Consider the following 19,869-nt stretch of genomic DNA (forward strand, 5'->3'; position numbering starts at 1 on the left):
ATTTGATCCCTGGTCGGAGAACTAAGATCCCACACGCAGCGGGGCAACTAAGCCCGTGTTCCAACTAGAGTAAGCTTGAGAGCTGCAACAAAGACCTAGCACAGCCAAAAAAAAAAACAAAAAAACAAAAAAACAAAAAAACCCAAGAAACAAAAGACTCTGGGTGAAGAATCCCCTTGTCTTTCCTATAGATAAGCTAAGGCCCTCCGCAGGGCACTGAGTAGACATAAGATACAGTATTATAATAGGTACAGTATTATAATACAACTGCTTTTATATTGTGGGTAAAAAATGTTGCCTGCTATATATCAATAAACAAGGTTGTTGCAGCCATCAAGCCATCAATTACAGCCGCCCAACCGTGCACCCTGGAGGTTATTCAGGATTTGAAAGAAGCACAGGATGCTGGCCCCAGAGAACTGAGATCATAATCAAAGGAATGATTTCAATGAGCCCAGACTTGCGCATCTTCCCATACATAGAAAAGCGCTAAATTCCTTAACCTGAGATGTCTGGTTTTCCTTAATTAATGGCAACTTCTTGATGTGCTGACCACCTGGTCTTTGTTCCAAAAACTCCCTTATATTCTTCCTCCTTCAGGGTGGTCTCTCAAAGTTATCTGAGATGTTTGCCCCAGGTTTGAAGTCCTCAATATGACCGTAGAATAAAACACAACTCTCAATTTTTAGATGGTGTAAAACTTTTCAGTCAACAATATGAATAACTTCAAAAGTTATTAAAGCACTTTGGGACTCTGTTTCCCCATTAAGGCAACAAGATTATATCTAAGGTCTCTTAAAACATCTTCAGAACCTTCCTCATTTTCCAGAAGAGGAAACAGGGTCTGATGCGTGAGGAAGTGTGCCTTAAATTGCGCATGCTTCTGCTAAGTCACTGTAGCCTGCCAGGCTCCTCTGTCCATGGGAGTCCCCAGGCAAAAATACTGGAGCAGGCTTCTCAGGACCTACTGAGGCTCGGATGCAAAGAAGACTGAGAATGTGCTTATCCTCAAGACGGCTCTTGGGGGAGGTCAGATAGGAAAACAAATGATGTCAGTACCAGGTGGTAAGCGCTGTAATAGAAGAATGGAAGGTTCAGATAGCTAGCGGGAAGCTGCTATATATATGCAGCGCAGGAAGCTCAGCTGGGTGCTCTGTGATGACCTAAGGGGACAGCATGGAGGTCCAAGGGGGAGGGGATATATGTATACATACAGCTGATTCACTTGGCTGTACAGCAGAAATTAACACAACATTGTAAGGCAGTTATACTCCAGTTTTTAAAAAAGGATATATTTTCCCATATGTAAATTATACCTCCACTAACCTAGATAGCATATTCAAAAGCAGAGACATTACTTTGCCGACTAAGGTCCGTCTAGTCAAGGCTATGGTTTTTCCTGTGGTCATGTATGGATGTGAGAGTTGGACTGTGAAGAAGGCTGAGCACCGAAGAATTGATGCTTTTGAACTGTGGTGTTGGAGAAGACTCTTGAGGGTCCCTTGGACTGCAAGGAGATCCAACCAGTCCATTCTGAAGGAGATCAGCCCTGGGATTTCTTTGGAAGGAATGTTCCTAAAGCTGAAACTTCAGTACTTTGGCCACCTCATGAGAAGAGTTGACTCATTGGAAAAGACTCTGATGCTGGGAGGGATTGGGGACAGAAGGAGAAGGGGACGACAGAGGATGAGATGGCTGGATGGCATCACTGACTCGATGGACGTGAGTCTGAGTGAACTCCGGGAGTTGGTGATGGACAGGGAGGCCTGGCGTGCTGAGATTCATGGGGTCGCAATGAGTCGGACACGGCTGAGCAACTGAACTGAACTGATCCTGACTTAAATGATTAAAGAAATTTATCGGAAAAGAGCAAGTAGAAACCCAGGAGAGTAAAGCAAAAATATGGCATCTTTTTGGAAAACTACAGTTTTTATTTGTTGAAAATGTGGAACAGGTAATCTGACAACCTCCCCCCCTTCTCCATTTTAACCTCAGGTTAGGAGCATAGATAGCCCTGCCCTGACACAGAGTAGCCACCAACTCTAAGGACAAGGAGTCCATCCCAAAGAAACAAAGAAAGTCAGAGCACCAGCTGAGTCCCAGAGAGGAAAAGAAACATCATAGGGTGAAGAAGACACCTTCACAGTTGCCTGCTTTCCAAAAGAGAGAGAGCCTTTGTCTCCCGCCAGTAACAGGCAGTGTGATGACACAGCAGTCAACGGAGAAGCAAAGCGGCTCAGTATTTCATGGATTTGGCCACAGCTGGGATCAGATGATGTCTCTTGAGGACAAAATCTAGCCTGGGACACTCGGGGAGAGACACTCAGCCAAGGGGAGAGTACAGCGTGGATAATTCGTTTCTATGCTTGAAACCACATTGTAGTGAGTCGACCTATGTGAAGTGGAAGTTGTTATGGGTCCAAACAGTTCAGCATCAGCAACTCCACTTGCTTCAACCTTCCAGCACACTCCTCCTCCACACACAACAGGCACACTGCCCCAGCTGTCATTTGAAAAGTGGCTCCATAAAACTACTTGCCCTAACATGCATCAGACTTCTGCTGAGGCTCCTGAGAAAACTGAAGATTGTATTCTTCACAAGATATACAGTTATGTCATAAAAGCAACACATCATTTCTTTGAAGATACTGTCATTTATAACCATAACAGTATGTCACAGGTGTCATAAAATAGGTACAGATAACAGCATATTTATAGTCTTGAAAAAAAATACTAAAGGACTGATGTTTTATAGACAGGTCTGAGTTTACACATTAAACACTAGTATCTACTCTTTGATCATCACTGGGAAATATTTCTAAAATTTATCACACGCATCTCTGCTTTCTTAAGCACGTTGTAGTATTGCTCTTGAGATTTCAATAATCAATTCAATATATTTCAGTTCTATCAATTACGAGACTGTGTTCTATAGTACAACAAGGATGTCCAAACCAAGCATATGAAAATGTTGGCCATAATACTAAGGACACTAAAAGTTATTTCTGAGGGAGAACAAGATGGTGGCGGAGTAGGTGGATGTGGAATACATCTATCTCCACGGAAACATCAGGAAGACACCTTCAGACACAGAAGTGCATGCAGAACACCAGCTGAGAGCGGACAGGAGTACCTGACCAGAGGAAAGAATATATAGAACCACGCAAAACTCAGTAGGAGGAAGGAACTGGGGGAGAAACAGGAGTGTTAGGAGGACCGGACCTGCCCTCGGCGGGTGGGGGAACGGAAGCAGGGGTCTGACCCCCACAGCGGGGCAACTGTCTGAGTCAGAGGAGGAACATTTAAGGCTGAGAGTGAAACAGCTGATCTGTGGCAACCTAAGTGGAATGAGAATCATACAGTCCTCCGCAGCCATACATATACCGGACAGGGATGCAGGTCCCCTGGAAGGCACAAGGGCTGGGAGCTGGAGTTTAGGGATTGTGGAGCAATCCCAGGGCGAGCGCTGCTGTTGACTGCAGAGAGACGGATGGAGGGGATGTGAGGGAGGAGACTGTGGTGGGAAATGCCTGTGGAGGAAAGCCAGGCAGCCATGGAAGCCAGGCGATACTGCTGAGTCACGAGCTACCACCATAGCCTCTCTCTCACCACATGCCAGCACTGAACTGCAAAGTAGGACCCCACCCAGGCTGCCCCTTTAAGTGCCTGATGCGCCGAACAACAGAGAAGGACCTCAGGCAAGGGAGCCCCCTAAGTGTCTGAATAGGGGGGAGCTACAGAGAAAGACTGGCCAAAGAGGCCTTCTGATCGCCAGCTACAAGAGGATCAAAAAAAGGGTCATAACTCCTGCGGCGGAGGCAGTCCATGTCCCTGCACACTTCGCACCGCCAGGGTCCCTGCAGGCCAAGCAGCTGCACCACCTTCATGCAGAGCTGCCACAGGCAACAAAGAAAAACCTTGTGTCTATGCTCCCAGGGTTGCTACAGTCGTGTCCAACTCTTTCCAACCCTGTAGACTGTGGCCTGCCAGGCTTCTCTGTCAGGGGTTTTCTCCAGGCAAGAATACTGGAGTGCATTGGCCAATACTTGTTGCCATACCCTTCTAGAACACTATTATTTCCTGCTGCCATAGCTGCCAACACCCCTGAGTACCTGGTGCTGCCAGAACCCCTGCAACCCAAGCAGCTGCGCCACCTCCACACCTGGCCCTCACAGGGGCAAATCCAAGCCCTCCAAGGCAGCCTCAAGCACAAACTCCAGTGGATGACCCACATGTAGAGGTGGAAATGAAACCACAATTGAAACCCAGGCGCAGTGTGGCTAAGGAAGAAGACCCAAAACCCTCCCACCAGCTGTACAAGCTGCAGATTAAATCCACACAATCAACTAGGCAGACTCTGTGTCTATGGAATATATAAAAGGCCATTGAGAGCTCCCACAAAAGAAAATGCACTAGTTCTGATAGCTGTGGACATTGGAGGCAAGAACACGCAGGAGTAGGACAAGACTAGAATCTGAGCTGCCCCCACAGCAAGTCCAGAGATCAGCAGTTTTGGAGGGCATCCTAGGGAGGTGAGGTGGACTGTGACTCCCAGCGAGGCGAAGGACCCTGATAGCAGTGACTCAAGAAAAATATTTATTATTCTTATGTTTGTACTTGCTCTGCAGATTCTTTTGGATTTTTTCTTTTTTTTTCTCCTTTTTTCCCCCTCTGTTGTAGTTGTCAATTTTCTTGGCACTATGAAATCTAATTAAACTTTTGCGCTTTTTTTCCCCCCACATCTTTTTATTGTAGTTATAAAACTCTGCCTCTGTGTTGGGCTTTTGCAGCTCTGTGGAGTTTTCCTATTTTTTTTTTTCTTTTCTTTCTCTTTTCTTAAGTTTTAAACCTCTTATTATTTTTTCTATAGTTATTCCTTTGTTTGCTTTTCCTACTATTCTTTTCCACTTGCAGTTAACATTTAATGTATATAAACTTTCTTTATCTACTTCTGTTTAACTGTGCACATATATTCTTTCTTTTCTTTCTTTGCTTTCCTCTTAACATATTTGTCAGTTTTATTTTCATGATTTTATTCCCCACTTGGCACCTTGCTTTAGTTTTGTTTTCCACTTTGTGCTTTAGTTAGTTTTGTTCTTAACTGGTAGATATAATTTTTGGTTTCCCTTGTTTGCTGGGTCAATCTATTATACTTTATTTTTGTTGGACTGTTTTGATTTTGCTTATGGGTGTACATGTATATGTGTATATTCAGATACAGTTTTTATTGTTGTTATAAACATCTGCCTCTGTGTTGGGCTTTTGCAGTTCTGTGGAGTTTTCCATTTTTTAATTTTAATTTTTAATTTTTAAAAGTCTATTATATTTTTTCTACATTTATTCCTTTGTTTACCTTTCCTACTGTACTTTTCCCCTTGCAGTTAACCTTTAATGTATATAAATCTTCTTCTACCTCTATTTAACTTTGCATATGTATTCTTTCTCTCTTTTCATTCTTTCCTTTCCTCTCAACATATTTGTTAGTTTTGTTTTCACTGCTTTATTCCCCACTTGGCACTTTGGTTTATTTTTGTTTTCTGATTTGTGCTTTAGTTAGTTTTGTTCTTAACTGGTAGATTTAATTTTTGATTTCTCTGTTCGATGCATCAATCTACTGTACTTTATTTTTGTTGGACTGTTTTGACTTTGCTTATGGGTGTATATGCGTATATTCCATTATTTTAATTACTATTTGCCTGATTTTGTAACTGCCATTTGTCTGAGATTCATCTTTAGTTTCTCATTTTGGGGTATTTGTTTTAATCTCACTTAATGCCATAATAAACCACTTGTGGAATCTTCAATCCTGACCAGAGATCAAGTCCTGAGCCTTTGGACTGGGAGCACTGACTCCAAGATCCTAGACTGCCAGAGAACTAACCCTAGGGAGTATCAAATAGTGAGAACTCAGACAAAGGAAACCACGTGAATACGAGACCCAGCATCACCCAACCACCAGTAGCACCCAGGCAGGATGCCTCATCTAAACAACAAACAAAACAAAAATACAGACCCAACCATCAGCAGACAGGATTACCACCTCACTCAGCCTTGCCCACAGAGGAAAAGCAAACAAACAAACTCAGCACAAATCTCACGTTATAGGAAGCTTACATAAACCACTGGACCAACTTTAGGAGGGCAAAAACCAAAAGAAAGTAAGAATTCAACCTAGAAGCCCGGGAAAAGGAGACCTCAAACACAATAAGTTAAAAAAAAAAAAAAAATATATATATATATATATAATGAAAAGGCAGAGAAATATTACACAAATGAAGGAACAAACTAGAAACACAGAAGTCCAAATAAATGAAGAGGAAATAGGGAAATTACCTGAAAAAGAATTCAGAATCATGGTACTAAAGATGATCAAAAACAAAATGGAGAATATACAAGAATCAATTAACAAAGACCAAGAAGAATTAAAGAATAAACATACAGGGACAAACAACACAATTACTGAAATTAAAAATACTCTGGAAGGAATTAATAGCAGAATATCTGAAGCAGAAAAACAAATCAGTGATCTGGAAATAAAATGGTGGAAATAACTTCTGAAGAGCAGAATAAAGTAAAAAGAATGAAAAGAACTGAGGATAGTCTCAGAGACCTCTGGGACAATATCAAATGCACCAACCTTCGAATTACATATGAGAAAATTCTGGGGTATGAGAAAAGGGTATGAGAAAAAAAAAAGGGTATTAGATTATAGTTGAAAATTTCCCCAATCAAGTCCAAGAGGTGCAAAAGCTCCCATACAGGGTAAGAACAAGGAGAAACACGCCAAGGTACATACTAATCAAACTAACAAAGACTAAATACAAAGAAAGAATACTAAAGGCAGAAGGGAAAAGCAACAAGTAACATATAAGGGAAACTCCATACGTGTAACAGCTGATCTTTCAGCAGAAACACTGCAGGCCAGAAGGGAATGGCAGGATATATTTAAAGCACTGAAAGAGAATAATCTACAACTAAGATTACTGTACCCGTCAAGGATCTCATTCGAAATTGATGGAGAAATCAAAAGCTTGCCAGACAAGCAAACGTTAAGAGAACTCAGTACCACTAAACCAGCTTTACAACAAATGTTAAAGGGACTTATATAGCCAAGAAATACAAGAGAAGGAAAAAGATCTACAAAATCAACCCCAAACAATTAGAAAACGGCAACAGGAACACATATATCAATAATTACTTTAAATGTAAATGGATTAAATGCACCAACCAAAAGACACAGACTGGCTGAATGGATACAAACAAAAAAGATCCATATATATGCTGTCTACAAGAAACCCACTTCAGACCTAAAGATACATATAGACTGAAAGTGAGAGGATGGAAAAATATATTCCATGCAAATGGGAAGCAAAAGAAAGTTGGAGTAGCAATCCTTGTATCAGACAAAATAGACCTTAAAAAAGATTACCAGAGATAAGGAAGGACACTACATAATGGTCAAGGGATCAATCCAAGAGGAAGGCATAACAATTGTAAATATCTATGCACCCAACACAGGAGCACCTCAATACATAAGACAAACACTAAGAGATATAAAGGGAGAAATTGAAAGTAACACAAAAATAGTAGGTGACATTAACACCCCACTCACACTAACGGACAGATCATCAAAACAGAAAATGAATAAGGAAACACAAGTCTTAAATGATACATTAGATGAGATGGATCTCATTGATATCTTCAGGACATTCCTCCCAAATGCAGAATACACCTTCTCAAATGCACATGGAACTTTCTCAAAGACCACATCCTAGATCACAAATCAAACCTCAGTAAATTTAAGAAAGTTGAAATCATATCAAGCATCTTCTCCAACCACAACGCTTTGAGACTAGATATCAATTACAAGAAAAGACTGTAAGAAACACAAACTCATGGAGATTAAACAATACGTTTCTAAATAACCAACAGGTTACTGAAGAAATCAAAAGGGGAATCAAAAAATTTCTAGAAACAAATGACAAAGAAAACACGATAACTCAAAACCTATGGGATGCAGCAAAAGCAGTTCTAGGAAGTTTACAGCAATACAATCCTACCTCAAGAAACAAGAAAAACATTGAACAGACAACCTAACTTTACACCTAAAACAACTGGAAGAACAGAAAGCCCCAAAATTAGTAGAAGGAAAGAAATCATGAAGATCCTAGCAGAAATAAAAGGAAAAGAAATGAAAGAAACAATAGTAAAGATTAATAAAACTAAGAGCTGGTTCTTTAAGAAGATAAACAAAATTGGCAAACCTTTAACCAGAGTCATCAGGAACAAAAGAGAGAAGAACCAAATCAACAAAATTAGAAATGAAAAAGGCGAGGTTACAACAGACAATGCAGAAATACAAAGGATGATGAGAGACTGTTATGGACAACTGTATGGCAATAAAACAGATAACCTGGAAGAAATGGACAGATGCTTAGAAAAATTCAATCTTCCAAGGCTGAATCAGGAAGAAACAGAAACTATGAAAAACCTAATTACAAGCACTGAAATTGAAGCTGTGATTTTAAAAAATCTCCCAAAGAGCAAAAGCCCAGGATCAGATGGCTTCACAGGAGAATTATATCAAAGATTCAGAGAAGAGCGAATGCCTATCCTTCTAAAACTCTTTCAAAAAATTACAGAGGAAGGAACATTTCCAAACTCATTCTACGAGGCCACCATCACCCTGATACCAAAACCAAAGACAACACAAGCAAAGAAAACTGCAGGCCAATATCAATGTTGAACATAGATGCAAAAATCCTGAATAAAATTTTAGCAAACAGAATTCAGCAACACTTCAAAAAGCTCATACATCATGATCAAGTTGGGTTTATTCCAGGGATGCAAGGATTATTCAACATATGCAAATCGATCAATGTGATACACCATATTAACAAATTGAAAGATAAAAACCATATGATCATCTCAACAGATGCAGAAAAAGCCTTTGACAAAATTCAGCACCCATTTATGATTAAAACTCTTCAAAAAAAATGGGCATAGAAGGAATCTACCTCAACATAATAAAAGCCACAGATGATAAGCCTACAGCAATTATTCTCAATGGTGAAAAACTGAACACATTCCCCCTAAGATCAGGAAGAAGACAAAGGTTTCCACTTTTATTATTATTTTATTACTATTATTCAACATAGTTCTGGAAGTCCTAGCTACAGCAATCAGAGAAGAAAAAGAAATAAAAGGAATCCAGATTGGACAAGAAGAAGTAAAGCTCTCAGTATTTGCAGATGACATGATACTGTACATAGAAAACCCTAAAGATAGTATCAGGAAATTACTAGAGCTAATCAGTGAATTTTAAAAAGTTACAGGATGCAAAATCAATACACAGAAATCACTTGCATTTCTATATACTAAGAAAGAAATACCAGAAAGATTTTAAGAAAATTAAAGACTCAATCCCATTCACCACTGCAACGAAAATAATTAAATATATAGGAATAAACTTACCTCCGGAGACAAAAGAACTGTACACAGAAAATTATAAGATGCTAATGAAAAAAAAAATCTAAGACAACATAAACAGATGGAGACATATTCCACATCCCTGGGTAGAAAGAATCAATATGGTGAAAATGACTATACTACCAAACACAATCTATAGATTCAATGTGACACCTATCAAATTACCAATGACATTTTTCACAGAACTAGAACAAAAAATTTCACAATTCATATGGAAACACAGAAGACCCTGAATAGCCAAAGCAGTATTGAGAAAAAAGAATGGAGCTGGAGGAATCATCCTTCCTGATTTCAGATTATACTACAAAGCTACAGTCATCAAGACAGTATGGTACTGGCACAAAAACAGAAACATAGACCAATGGAACAAGATAGAAAGCCCAGAAATAAACCCATGCACCTATGGGTACCTTATTTTTGACAAAGGAGGCAAGAGCAACCTCTTGGGCAAAGACAGCCTCTTCAATAAATGGTGCTGGAAAAACTGAACAGCTACATGTAAAAGAATGAAATTAGAACACTTCCTAACACCATACACAAAGATAAACTCAAAATGGATTAAAGACCTAAATGTAAGACCAGAAACTATAAAACTCTCAGAGGAATACACAGGCAGAACACTCGCTGACACAAATCAAAGCAAGATCCTCTAAGATCCACCTCCTAGAGTAATGTAAATAAAAACAAAAGTAAACAAGTGGGACCTGATTAAACTAAAAGCTTTTGCATAACAAAGGGAACTATATGCAAGGCGAAATAACCCTCAGAATGGGAGAAAATAATAGCAAATGAAACAGCTGACAAAGGATTAATTTCCAAAATATACAAGCAGTTTATACAACTCAATGACAGAAAAACAAACAACCCAATCACAAAGTGGGAAAAAGACCTAAACAGACACTTCTCCAAAGAAGACACACAGATGGCTAACAAACACATGAAAAGATGCTCAACACTGCTCATTATTAGAGAAATGCAAATCAAAACCACAATGTGATATCACCTCACCCTGGTCAGCATGGCCCTCATCAAAAAGTCTACAAACAGTAAATACTGGACAGGGTGTGGAGAAAAGGGAAAGCTCTTGCACTGTTGGTGGGAGTGAAAATTGATACAGCCACTATGGAAGACGTTATAGAGATTCCTTAAAAAACTAGGGATAAAACCACCGTATGACCCAGCAATCCCACTCCTAGGCATATACCCTGAGGAAACCAAAATTGAAAAAGACACATGTATCCCACTATTCATTGCAGCACTATTTCCAACAGCTAGAACATGGAAGCAACCTAGATGTCCATCAACAGATGAATGGGTAAAAAAGTTGTGGTACATTTAAGAAACACATTTGAGTCAGTTCTAGTGAGGTGGATGAACATAGAACCTATTATACAGAGTGAAGTGAGTCAGAAAGAGAAAGATAAATATCATATTCTAATGCATATATACAGAATCTAGAAAAATGGTTCTAAAGAATTAACTTACAGGGCAGCAGTGGAGAAACAGACAAAGAGAATAGACTTGTGGACTTGGGGAGAGGGGAGGAGAGTGTGAGATGTATGGAAAAAGTAACCTGGAAATTTACATTACCATCTGGAAAATAGAGAGCCAACGGGAATTTGCTGTATGGCTCAGGAAACTCAAACAGGGGCTCTGTATCAAGCTAGAGGAGTAGGATTGGGAGGGAAGTTCAAAAGGGAGTGGGTGTATGTATACCTATGGCTGATTCATGTTGAGGTTTGACAGAAAACAACAAAATTCTGTAGAGCAATTATCCTTCAATAAAAAAATAAGTTAAAAAAAATTATCTTTGTACTCATGTATATGTACTGTTCAGTCACTAAGTCATGTCCAACACATTGCAATCCCATAGACTGTAGCACTGCAGGCTTCCCTGTCCTTCACTATCTCCCAGAGTTTGCTCAAACTCATGTCCATTGAGCTGGTGATGTGATCCAACCATCTCATCCTCTGTCGTCCCCTTCTCCTCCTGCCCTTGACCTTTCCCAGCATCAGGGTCTTTTCCAATGAGTCAGCTCTTCACAACAGGTGGCCAAAGTATTGGAGCTTCACCTTTAGTCCTCCCAGCGAATATTCAAGGTTGATTTCCTCATGGGAGGGGTGTTATTTCTGTTTATGCAACTAAACAATAATTACCTGAGTAATTCTATATTAGTTTGCTCAGGCCTCCACAACAAAGTACCACAGACAGGGTGATTTAAACCAAGAAATGTATTTGCTCCCGGTTCTGTCCCTAGTGTCTCAGACGGTAAATCGTCTATCTGCAATGCAGGAGACCTGGGTTCAATCCCTGGGTTGGGAAGATCCCCTGGAGAAGGAAATGGCAGCCCACTCCAGTATTCTTGCCTGGAAAATCCCATGGACCGCGGAGCCTGGTAGGCTACCGTCCATCGGGTTGTCGCTAAGAGTAGGACACGACTGAGCGACTTCACTTTCACTTTTTCTGGGGGCTGGAAGTGCAAGATCAAAGGGTCTACAAAGTTGGTTTCTTCTGAGGCCTCTTCCCTCGGCTTATAGACAGCCATCTTCTCACTGGCTCCTCATTTTAACTTCATTACCTCTTTAAAGGCCCTACCTCTAAACATACATATTGAACTATGGCAGTGATGACTTCGACTTCCAAATCTGGGGAAATCAGATGCATCTAGAAACAACCTCCTATGCTCAGATACTAGGTGCAACTCAAGTTCTTAATTCAGACATGTCTGGATTCAACGGGCCTCCCTGGTGGCTCAGATGATAAAGAATCTGCCTGCAATGTGAGCTTTATTCTTGCCTAGAGAATTCCATGGACAGAGGAGCTTGGTGGGCTACAGTCCATGGGGTCCAAAGAGTGGGACACTAGATTCAAATCAAGGCCAATCACTTCTAGCTCTGTGATCTAGTTAGAGAAGTCACTCAAGCAAAACTTCTGCCTCAGCCTCTGTAAAGTGAGGATAATGACTACACCTCATCACTTCCTGACAGCACACAGAAGGTAATACGTGGAAACACTGCCTGGCACATAGGATCCTTTTATTTTCCTGGTTTTTAAGGTATATGCCTTTTCATGACCTTTCACTTAGGTTTGCCTAGAGCTGTGCCTTTCCTTTCTTTAGCTGTTATAGGCTTGAAAACCAGATCATTTAATTTGTTAGAATTAGTATAAAGGCTCAGAAGCAAGGCCAAAGCCTTTCCTGCAAAGAAAGAATGGAAACTTCTGCGTGTGGGATGTCGGATCTCTCTTCTGACGAGTTTACTTGCTTGTTTCTGGTGGAATTCCCTTCATTGTTGTCATTCCTTCTCTAGACACAATATATGGATTCACCACTGCAAGGAGATCCAACCAGTCCATTCTGAAGGAGATCAGCCCTGGGTATTCTTTGGAGGGAATGATGCTGAAGCTGAAACTCCAGTACTTTGGCCACCTCATGTGAAGAGTTGACTCATTGGAAAAGACTCTGATGCTGGGAGGGATTGGGGGCAGGAGGAGAAGGGGACGACAGAGGATGAGATGGCTGGATGGCATCACCGACTCGATGGAGGTGAGTCTGAGTGAACTCCGGGATTTGATGATGGACAAGGAGGCCTGGCGTGCTGCGATTCATGGGGTTGCAAAGAGTCAGACACTACTGAGCAACTGAACTGAACTGAACTGAACACATTTTAAATAAAGTAATCCCAATGTGAAGTGTAACTTTGTTACCATTAAAAAAAAGTGTCACAAATTTGACCAAAACTAGAGACATCCTATAATAATCATGTGTTCTAGAAGCAGCTGTGGGTGGCAGTACCTAATTTAAATGTTGCAAACCACTTTAAAAAACCACAAAGAAACCTGAAGAGCTAAACTGTCTTCTAGAAAGTTTTCTAAAAATTAGTCAGGCACTTAGAACTCCTCTGACTGAACGGTTTCTTCCAAGCATTATCTTAAGCAGATATTAGCAAACTTTCGGCAATGGCACCTCACTCCAGCACTCTTGCCTGGGAAATCCCATGGACGGAGGAGCCTAGTGGGCTGCAGTCCATGGGGTCGCTAAGAGTCAGACACGACTGAGCGACTCCACTTCCACTTTTCACTTCCATGCATTGGAGAAGGAAATGGCAGCCCACTCCAGTGTTCTTGCCTGGAGAATCCCAGGGACAGGGGAGCCTGGTGGGCTGCTGTCTTATGGGGTCGCACAGAGTCAGACATGACTGAAGCGACTTAGCAGCAGCAGCAAACTTTCTACAAAAGGTTGGACAGTAAATATTTCAGGTCCCGCAGCCCTCTGGTTTCTGTCACAACTACTCATGGTGGAAAACAACTGTAATTCAGAAGAAAACAGGTGTGTGTCTGTGCATCAATAAAATTTGCTTATGGATGCTGAGATGTGGTTTTCATAGAACTTTAACAGATCAGGAAGTACTTTTTTCCTTTTGACTTTTTAGAAAGCTATTTGAAAATGTAAAAACCATTCTTCAGTTCAGTCGCTCAGTCTTGTCTGACTCTTTGTGACCCCATGAATCGCAGCACGCCAGGCCTCCCTGTCCATCACCAACTCCCGGAGCTCACTCAGGCTCACCTCCATCGAGTCGGTGATGCCATCCAGCCATCTCATCCTCTGTCGTCCCCTTCTCCGCCTGCCCCCAATCCCTCCCAGCATCAAAGACCCCAGCATCATGGGGTCGCAAAGAGTCGGACACGACTGAGTGACTGAACTGAACTGAACTGATTCTATTCTAAAAGCTCAACTAAGTATTTGCTGTTAGTGATAATACATTTCTCCTTCTGAAAATAATCTGAAGACTAAGGATCCGTCAGGTATCTCCTATTTCCTTTTCCCTCTTTCTCTTTTTGAAAAATACCAATGCTACCAACCTGGCTAAAACAAAGGCCACTGTAAAACAAGGTAAATTAAGTTCCTTTTCTGAGTTCTTTAAATACAAGTTTCAAAACATCTCTTCATAAACACTGATAAGGCAGCATGCTCCCAATGGCAGAAAGGGGGACTCAGCAATCGTGTGAGCCTCATGCTCACAAAGCAGCAAAGGTCGTAAACTGCATTTGCATCACCCACCATCATGATAGACCCCTGTTTAGGGGAATGAATAAAGAAACAAATGTGGGACTTCCCTGATGGTCCAGTGGGTAAGAAGTTGCCTTGCATTGCAGGAGACTGGGGTTCGATCCCTGGTCAAAGAACTAAGATTCCACATGAGGAGCAACTAAACCCAAATACCACACTACTGAGCCCACGTGCCACAACTAGAGAGTCCATGGGAAGCAGGGAAAGATCCTGCATGATGAAAAGAAGATCACACGTGCTGCTAAGACCCTATTATCCAAATAAATAAACAGACAAATAAAATTTTTAGAAAAAGAAGCAAATCATAGTAACTGACATGACAAACTCTTCTTAAGAATGAATAAGATCAATCATCATTTTATCTGGCTACTAAAGACAACTTTAATAAAGTGACTTCTCACTCTCCAAGCATCACCTCAAGGTGTGTGCACCTCAACACATGCATGCACACACTCAGTCATGTTAAACTCTTTGCGATCCCATGGACTGTAGCTTGCCAGGCTCCTCTGTCCATGGAATTTCCCAGGCAAGAATACTGCCATTTCCTATTCCTGGGGATCTTCCTGACCCAAGAATGGAACCTCTGTCTGTTGCATCTCCTCCACTGGCAGGCAGATTCTTTAACGCTGTACCACCTGGGAAGTTCTAAGTGGGAAATAGCTGAGTCTAAAATAACCTGTGAGAAATGGAATTTTTCCTGCCATAACAGTAAACAAGGACATCATCAGCCACTGCAGCCGCCATGGAGCGTGAGCTGATGAGGAAACTCAGGACGGGGGTACAGGGTACTGGCCCGAGACAGATGAGGCACATATCAAAGCAATGATTTCCGTGAGCCCAGACTCTTCCATCTTCCCATACCTAGACAAGCACTAAATTCTTTAACCTGAGATATCATCTGGGTTTCCTTTAATTCTCAGCGTTAATCTTTTGATGTTCAAGGCCCTTGGTTGCAAAACTTCTACATAACCTGGCTCCCCCTCTCGCCTCCTCAGAGCAGTTCTCTCACAGTCGCTTGAGATGCCGTCTCCTGGGCTTGAAGTCTTAAAAATTCCCACCAAGTGAAACATAAGTCTCAACTTTTGGATTGTGAATATTTCTTAAGCCCACATCTCTTTCCCTTTGAAAAAGTGAAACTGTACTTTCTTCCATCCTCATGATTTCTATGTGGACGTTGCTATATCTTTTTTTTTTTTTTAATCAAAAAGTAAAGAGATGTGACATGATTTTCTGGAAATTATTCAGAGTCTTTGGCAGAGGAGAGAATGAAAAGAATATGACTGAATTATCAATTCAAGGCTTCTTATAAACAGACCATGAAGACTTTACCCACTTATTTCCATAAATGCAAGTTTGTGCTTTCTGGGATGAGAAGGTTCTGCCATAAAATGTTCATGTTCCATATTATGACGATGACTACCAAGACCCACATTTTTGTAACAGGAATTGTTATCATTCTGGCCAGGCCAAGAGCTGACCACACTGATTGACTGGGCAATGATAATCTCTGTGAGTTGCCATCCACTATGGTGGAAGAGTTAAAAAAAAAAAAATTACAGCATGTCTAGTGGATGGACAAGTCATTAAGAATCTGCCTTCCAACGCAGGGGATGCAGGTTCAATCCCTGGTTAGGGAACTAAGATCCCACACGGCATGAGGCAACCAAGCCCAAGTGCCTTAAAAAAGACCTAGCACAGCAAAAATAAAAAATAAATTTTTAAAATTAAAATTAAAAAAAATCTACCTGAAGAAAAGCATAAACCACAATTCCAGTTGATTTGAGTTGCCTGGTACTTTTCTGGATAACACTTTGCTGGTAAGGAAGTATAATGTATTGACCAAAAATCACCTGATCCTCTGCTACAAAACCAATAAACACATGGAACAGCAAACATGGCAGAGGATGAGTCAATACAAAACCAGGGGATGGGTCAATACAAAACCAAGAGAAGAGTATCCTTGATTCAGAATACAGTTCTACATTGTAATAGAATTCTATTTGAATCAATCATTTCTATTTTATCAGTAACAAGAATTCATTGCTTTGCTAATTTTACAAACCAAGAGGCAATCCTTTTTCATCTAGTTTATCCTTAAGTGCTCCTTGCACTGATTTCCTAAATGAACTCTTGTTTTGCCTGAATACACACTTTCTTAGGAACTACAATGCAATTTGAATACCAATATAATAAGACATCTTTCCCCATCTTTTTTTTTTTTTAACAAGAACTGTGGATTTTTGTAACTGCAAAAAGGGACAGCAGGGAATCTGGGGAATAATAGTCTGTTCAAGATGTAAACTAATATATTTGACATTTAACTACGTGCCCGTGATGTTGAGATTGTATATGGGCTGTCAGTGATGGAAGTGTGCTGCCCAGGAGCAGCAAACCTGTCCTTTCCCTCATAACACTGTCCTTACTCTGTTACTTAGAAAGTACTAAAAGTTACCATCATTCTCCATAATATTTACCCAACATTGTGACCCAGTTGTGGATCTTCTGCAGCTCTGTGAAACCACTTGCTTTTGCAGGAAAAAAAAACGATTCCCAATTTAGCACATACTCCAAGGAAAGGCACCCTGAGTTCTGGGGAACAGAGCCAGGAAAGACAAAGAAAGCAGAACTGGTCGAGGAGCGGAGGGAGAAAAAAAAGCTCAAGAGGAGTGTTGGAAAAGTTAAAAAGTAAAATAACAGGTCTGCCTTAAGGCTACTTTTAAAAAGTGTCTCAATGCAAACTAGAATTCTACTTCTTTTTATTGCAGGGCAAATTCAAGTCAGTTTAGTAATTCACCCCACACTTGCGAATCACTGTTTCACAGGATACCTGGATGGCTTACCATTACTCATTACCAAATAATTACCAGAACAATCAACTGGGTTTAGCCCAAGGGGATTATAAAGAAATAAACCGCGAGAGGCAGAGAGGGGGTGGGGAGAAGGAAGAGTCCGAGAAACAGAAAGCTGATTCACCTGTAAAGGTGGGGGTGGGGTGCCACACGCCCCTGGCAGGGAAATCACAAGGCTTAGGTTCCAGGACGTCGCTGGCAACTAGGAAGCCGGTGACCTTGTGGAAGCCGAGACGGACTGTTCAGAGAACTGATCTGCGCTGGATGCTCGAGGCCACTTTCCGGGGTCCAAATTCCAATGGATAACAACTCCCCTCAGGTGTCTGTGCACCAGTTAGCCATGGCTGGGACAACTCAGCCTTCGCCACCCAACGTGGCACAGTTACGACGCCCTGAGGCGCAGGGACGGCCTTCGCCCGCCCCCAGGACACCCGCCTTTAGCGAATGTGCTGCCAGGTGAGCCGTGCGAGCCAAGTGGTGCTTGGAAGCTGAAGGGTGGCCTCGGACACGAAAAGTTGCGAAAACCAAAAACTGCTGAATCAGGGTGCCCCCATTTTGCCTGCTCACGGGCGATCGGATGCTCCTTTCCCTCACCCCTCCTCCCGCTCCGAAAAGCAATCGGATCCGCCTTTGCGCTCAAAGGTCACCTGCGAAGAGCATAATGATGTCACTCGGCTTACCCCGAAAGGTCCCCCACATAGAAAAGAGCCGAAACACCACCGTATCATGAAAAGACAGGCTCCCTCCGGAAAGTGACCCTTCAGTGCGTTAAAGGTTCGGCAGCCCTCCCCCGCCAAGACGCGAGCGGGAGGAAGGTGAGCGCCCTCGGAGCACCCGAGAGTTTCCATCAGCCCGGGCCTCACCGCGCGGCCGCCAGGACTGCACGACTCCAAGAGGGCAGTTCGAGGTAGAGTGTCGCGAACCAAAGAAGGCAGCCCAGGGAGGGGGACCCCTGCTGCTGCCCAGGCCGAAGGTTTAGGGACCACGATCCAAGAGCTCCGGGAGGCCACTCCCAAGCTCTAAGGCCACCTCGCCGGCTTCCTGCGCCGCGGAGCCGGTCCCTCGCGAGCAGCGCCGGAGGGGCACAGGGACAGAGGGCGGAAGGGGGCGGGCGGATCGAAAGGCCGATAGGGGGTCGAGGGCGCGGGGCGGGCCTCCTACCTGTGGTGGAGAGCACGGTGCTGGCGAAGAAGAGCGCGGAGGTGAAGTCCCAGTTCCAGTTCCCCGAGGCGTTGCTGAGCACCGACACGCCGTAGTTGCTGGCCTCCAGCACCCGGCCCAGGAACTGCTCGAGCTGCGGCTCCGACAGGCACTCGTGCTCCTCCAAGAAGCGCCGCTTCAGCTTGCGCAGCTCCTGGCGCAGCAGGTCCTCATAGGGCAGCTCTACCGACGAGAAGACCACGGCGCCGAAGACCAGGTACAGCAGGTAGCCGAGCACCAGGAAGCCGAAGCACCAGGCCGAGCGGTGCCGCTCCACCAGGCGCACGCACGAGCTGCCGGCCAGGGACTGCAGCATCTTCCCCGCCGCCCGGCCGCAAGGCCCGCGCCGCACACCGGCCCGCCGCTCGCCGGATGCCCGCCGCCCCCTCGGGCCCGCCTCGCTGCCCGCGCGCGCGCTCCGCCCGCAGCGCCTGCTGCCTGCGATTGGCTTGCCGCTCCGGAGAGGTTTTGCTCCCTTCTTTTCCTGTTTCCTTTCTAACAGAAAGGGCCCAGATGATGTGGCGCTGACGTGGTGACTGGCTCAGGTAACCAGAGTCGCCCCAAACCGCCGGGCAAACTTGGAGGCTGAGCTGGGGGCTGCGCGCGCTGCCTGGCAGCGTCCGCCCTGGGCTCCGCCCCCCGGGCCTCTAGGAGCCCCGCCCTTTCTCGCCCCGCCCCCGGGCTCCTCCAGCTACCCGCCGGGGTTCACCCACCCGGGGCACCAGAGTGCACCCGGCGGGGTGGGAGCAACGAAGGGAGGGAGTGTGCGTGGGGTACATTCATAGGCTATGCGCTGAAGGCCAGTGTGGGTGTGTGTGTGGGTGTGTGTGTGGGTGCGTGTACACCTCTGGGCTGTGCGCTGTGGACCCAAGCCCCTTGTCCCCAGCTACACAGTTTCCCACCTATTCTTAACCAAAGCCACAGTTACAACAAAGCAAGTGCTGGGATACTTTCCATCTTCTTTTACTGGCCTAAGGATTGAGCAATCTGATGACGGTGAAAATACCGGAATCCTGGAATCTCAAGGTTGGCAGGCACCTTGAACCTGAAGAGTTAAGTCAGACTTTTGGACGTCACACTTCTGAATCCTAATTCTTTAAAACATGAAGAGTGAAGAAAGGTCCCAGTATGCCAACTACCAGAAGCAACCGAGCTTTCCCAAGTGGCATTTCTTTTCACGGGAACGCCCTTACTGTGGGTGAGAGTCAAAGTCCGCGTATCGTTTTGACAAACGCCCTTTGAAGATAGGTTTCAGGAGCTTT

The 19,869-nt window shown here is 43.4% G+C and overlaps 1 protein-coding gene across 1 annotated transcript in view; it reads right to left on the minus strand.

The window, feature by feature from the left end:
* The window catches only part of KCNK1 (potassium two pore domain channel subfamily K member 1), a 70,814-nt gene extending 51,861 nt beyond the window's left edge, over positions 1–18,953 (minus strand). Inside the window, exon 1 of the mRNA XM_068982408.1 lies at positions 18,569–18,953. Within this exon, the coding sequence (XP_068838509.1) occupies positions 18,569–18,923 (355 nt within the window). The 5' untranslated portion in view covers positions 18,924–18,953. The remainder of the gene's footprint in view (positions 1–18,568) is intronic.
* Between the last annotated feature and the right edge of the window lie 916 nt (positions 18,954–19,869).

This window comes from Capricornis sumatraensis, chromosome 10 (genome assembly GCF_032405125.1).
Source record: "Capricornis sumatraensis isolate serow.1 chromosome 10, serow.2, whole genome shotgun sequence".
Taxonomy (NCBI): domain Eukaryota; kingdom Metazoa; phylum Chordata; class Mammalia; order Artiodactyla; family Bovidae; genus Capricornis; species Capricornis sumatraensis.